Source organism: Pinus tabuliformis, chromosome 9, assembly GCF_031772625.1.
Source record: "Pinus tabuliformis cultivar Carrire ecotype Pingquan chromosome 9, CPIR1, whole genome shotgun sequence".
Taxonomy (NCBI): Eukaryota; Viridiplantae; Streptophyta; class Pinopsida; order Pinales; family Pinaceae; genus Pinus; species Pinus tabuliformis.
The window spans coordinates 1,510,640,735-1,510,649,051 of record NC_142307.1 but is presented as its reverse complement, the minus strand read 5'-3'; the positions used below and the strand labels follow the sequence as shown (position 1 = coordinate 1,510,649,051).

General features: G+C 38.6%; 1 protein-coding gene across 2 annotated transcripts in view; it reads right to left on the bottom strand.

The window, feature by feature from the left end:
- Positions 1-1,621: 1,621 nt before the first annotated feature.
- Positions 1,622-8,317, bottom strand: part of LOC149154335 (5'-adenylylsulfate reductase-like 7) — an 88,155-nt gene continuing 81,459 nt past the window's right edge. The window contains exons 2-4 of one of the 2 annotated variants that reach the window (XM_089438579.1): positions 3,414-3,598; positions 3,072-3,184; positions 1,622-2,589 (exon numbers count right to left, since the gene is read on the bottom strand). In XM_089438579.1, coding sequence (XP_089294705.1) covers positions 2,126-2,589; positions 3,072-3,184; positions 3,414-3,598 — 762 coding nt within the window. In that variant the 3' untranslated portion in view covers positions 1,622-2,125. Of the gene's footprint in view, positions 2,590-3,071; positions 3,197-3,413; positions 3,599-8,317 lie in introns of both variants that reach the window. The other variant, XM_089438578.1, reaches the window with a different exon arrangement.

The window sequence follows — 8,317 nt, the reverse complement described above, 5'->3', positions numbered from 1 at the left end:
CATTTCCATCTTGAGTCCTGACTAAAAGGTAATAATGCCAACAGAAACCTTGTGGAGCAGGTTTCGTTAAACCTAGGAAACATTACAAGTAATATTATCATAAGAATTACCAGGTCAAGTTCACCAATGAACCTAGCGAAATGTATTAGTGAAAATAATTAACAGACAAGACCTTCAAGGCAGAACCTAGAGAATCAACGAGAGGTCAGGCTGCTCCTTTGCATAGATGAATCAATTTAATTTGTTACTTTGTTGAGTTCATCATCCAGCACTGTGAAACCTACCAACACTCTGCCGCATAAGAGTAATATGACCGAGCAGTAATACTTCTTTGGTTACAAGTTAGACGAATTACTCTCCTACTTGGCCGTAGGTGAAACCTGAATCCAGGATTCATTAAAGGTCAATCTTAAAAACATCACCCATAATGAAACCACACCCCTTCCCCCACCCTGCCCAACAGCATTCTAAAATTGTGTATTTATTCTCTTCCGTAGTTTACCAATTTAGTGAATCATAACCCAAAACCCCCAGTTTAACACAATTTACATGAATAATGACGTAGAAAGGTCTTATCACAGTTTTGGAGTATTCTATTGGCAAACCTCCCAATGAAGTCTATATCTGTTGTTTGTTCTGTAAAACAATTCTAGGATGAGTATTATTTTCAGAAAAGACTTTAGGAGAATTTAACTACCTCAGTAAACTGCGTCTAGGTTGATGCTGGTCCATGATAGTCTATGAAAATGTTGAATTTAGGGCAGGATTGCACTAGTATCAAATATTTGTGTTTTTCATTCAATGTATTTCAGTTTTTTAAACACAGCACCTCAAAGTGATCATATAAACACAAAGTGATCATATAAACACAAACTAAAATTTTACATATTTCCTAGGACCAGGGACGTTAATTGAAATAAAACCAGCTCTAATCTTTTACTTCTGTTACTGTTACTGTTGTATAAACAACCCCCTCAATATATTAAATCCCTACTACATTATGGTATAAGGTTAATTGGATGCCAGGCATCTGCCTAACACACTGAGTCTAGTCGCTCCCAGAAACTTTGTGATCAACGCAAGCCTACATGCTAAGAGATAGAATAAACCGGTATATCTAGATTTTCTCAAATGCAAGCCAAACACCACCACCATCAAAATCACTGAAGGTCCATTTCAATACGAGGAACCTTGTAATACAACTGCATATTGATAGCTTTTGTTCTCCATGGGCTTAAGAACCTTCCAACTCTATGAAATATCAGCCCCCAATCCACGAGCTTTACTAGAGGAATTCACAAAGCAATGAGCATTCAACTTCAAAATGAGGATCATAAGCAGTTAGTTGTCACTAACAGAGAAGATTATGATATAGAGAAATAATAAGTGGAAAATCTGATAAACGTCCAAGTGAGCAAGACTTTATGTCAACACCAATTTTGCAAAGATAAAATAAACTGGAATTATAGCAAAACAATATTGACACGGATAAACCAGAGTACCCAGTAACCAGAAGAAATGTAATAATATTCTTGAGATACATGACAACCTCAACCCAAAGATGCCATGTGGATATCGTGTTGATACCCAATAAGATCAGAAGAACAGAGATACATAATAATTGAAATCATTCGAACTTGGACTGAAGTTGTGGCATTACTGTACTTTTCCGAGAATAGTTTACAAATCGTTTTAGAAAGAAAACTGGAAAATGCAAATAGGATTCTATGGTAAAAAATGTGCATGTATCCTGAGAAGGAAAAATATTTTTGAATGCAAGCACAGCATTCAAAAGTTTCTTGAAAACAATCCAACAATCTGCAATTAGAGAAGGAAAGCAATAGTAATTCTTGGCATAGGATCTTATTAAACATCCATGATGGAAGAAAAATCAAATCTTCAACGCCCATCTTTGACCTGCCAAATTCTACTTCAAAACAGGCAGCTAATCTACAGACACAGATGAGTCTTATACACTGTCCAAAAAGTACAAACTCTCATGCTAAGTGCAATAGCTATTTGATTCAATGAACATTGTTCTAGTGTTGAAATAAAGCTACCTCTTCTGTCCCTCTTGATTTTGTATATAAAATCTGTAACCTCTGACCGTTCACCTCCAGAGATCTTAGTGGTTTTCACAGCTGGACCCTGGTCTATGTACTGGGCCTTTACCAAGAGAAACAGAGGCCAGAGATGCCCATACTCTTGCATTCTTAGCACCTTCTTGAAAGTTTCTTGTCTTTGAAAACTTTAAACGACACCAAATTCTATTCAAGTTGAGCATGTGCAGTGCATGCTTCAAAATAAGTGGTGTATTTTCACTCAGGAGTGCCAAATTTACATGCCAAATACGCCTTAACCGACACCGTTTGACCTGTAATAAGACCTTTGGAAAAAGATAAACCAGCATTCTCAAAATGAGAAAAAAAATTGCAAATGCCAGGTATGGCTCCCGCTGCAGAACATTCTTCGGAAACATTTCCCATGGATATGGAGTGTCCTCCATGCTTTGAGGACCTTCATTACTGGAAGGTCTTCTGAAACCATTGAATTCCTTTACCAAAGGATCTAGAGAGATGGGCTCAATACCTGCACATCAAGAAACTGAGGGTCGGTAAACCAGCGAACATAAAAAAAGTGACACCATAATGTGAATCTGTTGGGCTGTGGCTTAGAAGGTTGGGACAGGGTGCCACCATGTAAACAGCCCAGGTTCAAACCCTGGCAAATGTAGAACACTGTGTATGTGAGAGAGAGAGAGAGAGAAGGAAGGTGTCTGACCTCCATGAGTTAGTTTCCCTCCATCAAAGAGACTTAACACATTTCCAATAAGCCAAATTGGTTTAAGTGGACATAATAGGATACTTTTTAAATCAAGAGGGATGGAGTGCCACCATGTAAACAGCCCAGATACAAACTCCGGTGGGTGTAAAGCCTTTTGTGTCTGTGAGGGAAGATGCTTGACCTCCCAAAGTTGGTCTCCCTCCATAATCAAAGGGACTTAACACAAGTCCAACAAGCCAAATTGGTTTAAGTGGGTGATAAAAGGATACTTTTTTATAGTGAGGTACCTGTAATCTCCTTATAGAAATGTACAAGTGAATCAAGGTCTCTTGATCCACGATAGCGCACCCTTGATGTCTGGTTCTGTAGAAAGAGAGATGGAAAACTATGAACTCCATTCCTTGAAAGAACACTACAAAAACCCAATAGTTAGTTAATGGAGATCTCAAGAATAATCGCCAAATGGAAAGCAATAAAGGCCTTGAATACTGCTTTTCCATCTTATGGATAACAGAACAAATGATTATTTGCAGCTTTAACAAGCACCACTAGCAATAGGAGAATAGTGAATACATAAAATGATTGAAAGGATTATATAACTAAAACCAGAACATAAAGCCAATCCTTACCTGGGCATTAGAACAGACTCCTCAACAGCTACATGGTAAATCTTTGGAAACATTGAAGATAGGTCATCAAATAAAGATCGACATAACTTTGAAAATGGACACCATGAAGCATGAAACAGCACTGCCATGTGGGCATCACGATAACGTAGCATATCCAAGGCTCTTTCAAATGATACATCATCAAGCTTCACAAAAGAAGGGAAAAACAATATTAGCTCATGACTAAACTATCTTGTTGTGAACCATATTGGTCAATAGCTGAATAGGCAGAGAATGAAGAAAATTTCCAAAAGCAAGAAATGGAGAAGATATGAAAAACAACTCAGATCACTTTAGCAGGGAATTTCACTAGAAATTTGTCCACATAAAATATTATTTATGTAGAAAATTAGGGTGCATGCATATGTGGATAACAATGGTGGACCAAAAAATAGGATTTCCCCAATTACTTATTGTTGATTTTTGAGTAGCTTGGGAGGTGCTCCAAGCCCTAGGTTTAGGGTTTGGAGGGTGAAGCTTCACAAAAGTCATCTGTGGACTTGGAAACCAAGGTTGGAGTTTTGCACCCATCGATGTTTGGGCCAAAACCATGGAGCATTTTGGACATGTGATGGATGGAGATGATAGAGGATGGCGAGGAGAATCCAACACTTCTAGAATCATCGAAATCTGAGATGTCCTTGATGAGTTATGAATTTTTGAAGGTTGATGATGGGTTTTTGGCACATAAGTCATGTAGGCTTGGTGTGAATGTGCCAAAAGACATGTCTATTTGTGGAGCCCTTGTATGGATATAAATACAATGTGAGAGGATTCATTCTAATATCATCCAAGAGTCTGAGTAACATCTCATAGAGAATCATGACCTGTGGTAGCCGGGTCCAAAGAAGGAAAAGGCCGAGTAGCCAAGGGCAATTTTTGAAGACTATTTTGTGGGTTAAAGAAGGCCGAGGTACAGCAGAGGCAGGGCGAATTATTTCTGGGCTGTTTGGTGCTAGTATAGGGGTGGTTTATCCCTGTGATAGTAGGCCGCAGGCCCTGTAGTCACAACAAAGGCACCACAGGCCTGTTCTGGACATATTAGGAAGGCCGTAAGGCTTATTTCCAAGGGCAGATGCAAGGGAACAGGCAGTGCGGAAAGCAGCTGAACAAGTAAGGGAAGCCACACTGTTTTTGATCTGTTGCAGTGATTTGAGAGGGCTGTTAGGGTATGCATTGATACCCTAACCAGATTGCAGGACTGCAACAGTGCACCAGCTCTCAAATACAAGTATGTGGATGATTTTGTGTTGATTTTGTTAATAGGAGGATCAGATTTATTGCAGCCTGTGGGAGCGAATTGTTGAGGTTGACTTGGGTGGTTAGAAACCTCAACTAGGAGCAGATTCTACAGTGGTTGGATTGGGTGCCATTGGACTGGAGGAGGGCAGCGTGTTGGTAGCCCAAAGTAACCCTTGACAAACTGTCCTAAAGGGAGCCTGACACCTGAAGTTTGGGTGAAGTTGATGAGCCTAATGTGCAGTACATTGATGGACTAGTGGACTGCTAAAAGGCAGATTGGAGCTCAGGTATTGGCGAGCCTAGAAGAGCAAGATTGGATCAGGCCATGTTCATTGAAGCAGAAGTGACTTGCAGCAATGATAGGAGGCAGCCCTCCTGGAGACTCTGTGTTGTCCTTTGATGGACTAAGGGGCAGCAAGAGAGCAGAACGGAAACGAAAGACCGGCAGGACGAGATACAACATAGAGACTGCAGAGAGATTGTCATTGTATCTTGTATTCTTGTACTTGTGCATAATTGAGGTCCATTATTCCTTGTACGGGAGCCCTAGACAGTTGTATCATATGTTGATAATTAGTTGGGTTGAAAAAATTGTAAAAAGTTGTCTATACTTGTGCATGTGTGATTTACTGCTATTTATATTCCGCTGTGCAAGGTAGCTTTGTTGAGATTCTTGGTTTGGTAGCGTCATGGAAATTCAACACTTATCACCAAGCTTCACAAACTCTCTTATTGTGCACGATACAGGTCAATTAACAGAATAAGCAGAATGAAGAATATTTCCAAATGCAAGAAGTCGAGTAGATATGAAAGACAACTGAATTTACCTTAGTAGGAAATTTCACTAAAAAATTGTCAACATAGAAGTTCACTTATGTAGGAAATTAGAGAGAGAACATTTATGGATGACAATGGTAGAGAGAAAATTAGGGAAGGTAGCTCGAGAGGAGGCAAGATCCTTTGTTTCTATCGGTTACCCAAACCTTTGTTAGCTTTGTTGAGATTCTTGGTTTGGTAGCGTCATGGAAATTCAACACTTATCACCAAGCTTCACAAAATCTCTTATTGTGCACGATACAGGTCAATTAACAGAATAAGCAGAACGAAGAATATTTCCAAATGCAAGAAGTGGAGTAGATATGAAAGACAACTGAATTTACCTTAGTAGGAAATTTCACTAAAAAATTGTCAACATAAAAGTTCAGTTATGTAGGAAATTAGAGAGAGTACATTTACGGATGACAATGGTAGAGAGAAAATTAGGGAAGGTAGCTCGAGGGGAGGCAAGATCCTTTGTTTCTATCAGTTACCCGAACCTTTGTTCCTTCGCGAACGGGCCGGACTTTTCACAGGAAACGTAAACCCTCCCTTTCTCTTTCTTATGCGCTGCTTGACTACTTCATTTTCATAGACAGAGGGAGGAAAATGAGAGAAAATTAAGCCTTTATTATTATTGTTGCAATGACACATCTCTTACACACCTCATAAATCATATGTCACATATTTATAACACCTCTAACTACTAGTAACATTATATCGGTCAAATATGTATTACCAGCTGATAACACCACTTTATTGAGTGCTGTCACACTTAACAGTCCCCTTAAAACGAAATAACACTTCTATTTTACCCTCCTTAATACAACAAAAACACCTAACCACTAACTATGACTTTCAAAAGTACATCGATTACATATTTAACATATTATGTGACATAAATATCAGTAACATATTTAACATATTGACATAACTATGATTGTGGATATAGCCTGACATCATCATTTTCTTGCATCTTGCATCAAGTTTGTTTTTCTTCAGATATCAATGCATAAACAACAGAATCAAAACCTTTTAGATGATTTACATTGGGTTGTCATACAAACCACGCTTCTTCTAAAGTTTTATTCTCTACACTTTTGTTGGACGTTGATAGAGAAGATACATTTATGTGTGTACTACATCCACCCAATATTTGTTGGGGTGGACTCTTTCTCCAAGTACTGTTTCATCCCTTTATCACTCCATTTTGTTGTGAGCCGATTTTTTCCCCAACCCGACCAAATCGCGATTTTTATCCATAAAAATCGCCACTTTTTTTTTATACCGATTTTTTCCAAAAAATCGCAATTTTTAACCAAAAAATCGTGAATGGCGCGGGCAGCGGCTTTTTATATGCAAAATCGATTTTTTTTTTAATTCATTGTGCTGTCCGCGCGGAGGAGGAGGAGAAGAGGTGAGGGAGAGGAGCTGAAGGGTTTCCGTCGGATTTGGGAGCGAATCCAAGCGTTTTTAGGACGAATCCAAGCCAAGATCACCAATTTGTCCATAAAAAAGGTATGTAGATTATTTTTTTTTTTGTTTTGCTTCTATAAAAACTTTGTTTTTCATTGTTTTTAAAGAATTTTTTGAAATTTTTCATTGATTTGGGATGGGTAATTTGTTATGACTATGAGAACCAATTTTTTATTTTTATTTTCTCATTTTTTTAAACATTGTTTATTTTTTTTGAATTTTCATTGTTTTTTGGCATTTGCCATTGGCATTTGGTTGGGTAACTTGGGTTTGGAAATTGGGATTTTGGAAATAATTAACTTGTAATTTTGTAAATGCTAAATTGTAATTTGTATTATGTAATCCTAAATTCCTATTTTCTAATCCTTATTTTTCCATAGGTTTGCAAATTCAAAATTCAAAAACAAACATGCCAAGGAAATTGGATCCTTTCTGGGAATATGGTGAACCTAAAACTCCGAATGATAGACAAAACTTGTATTGCAAGTTGTGTGGAAAGGAGATATTCGGGGGGGTGTACAGGTTGAAGTTCCACCTTGCACAAATCCCTGGGCGTGATGTGGTGCCCTATCAAAATACAAATGCTGAAATTATCCGAAAAGCCATGAGAGCATTGGGAGAATTAGAGCACACTAAAGAGGCCAAAGAAGAACTCAAAAGGCAACTAAAAAGGTCAGCTGAAGGAAGTGGGCCAAGTGGCACTGGTTCTACTGCAGCGTCAGTCAATCCGGTAGCTGCATCATCATTTTTTGTTCCTCGAACCACACCTGGTGCACAACCAACTATCGGTTCAATGCTAAAAAGAAATGAAAAACAACAAGCTGACAAGTTGATGACAAAATTTCTCCTCTGGAGTGATATTCCTTTCAGCATTGTAAGGAATAATCCATTTTTCCAACCTACTGTTGATGCTATTGCCAGTGTTGGCTCGGGGTACAAAATCCCTTCTCTTCATGATTTCAGAGGCCGGCTTCTTCAAGATGAAAAGCGTGACTGCACCCAAAGATTGGAGGATTTTAGGGAATCATGGGCACAAACAGGATGCACTGTTATGTCAGATGGTTGGACTGACCAAAAGGGAGAACCCTTATAAACTTCTTGGTTAGTTGTCCCAAGGGGACTATGTTTATCAAATCTATTGATGCAACTCATCAAATCAAAGATGCAAAAACTTTATGTGATTTGCTGGATGTGTTTATTTTGGAGGTGGGTGCAGAAAATGTTGTCCAAGTCATAACGGACAATGCTGCAAATTATGTTGCTACTGGTAGAATGCTTATGGACAGGCATCCTACTTTATTTTGGACACCTTGTGCTGCCCATTGTATTGA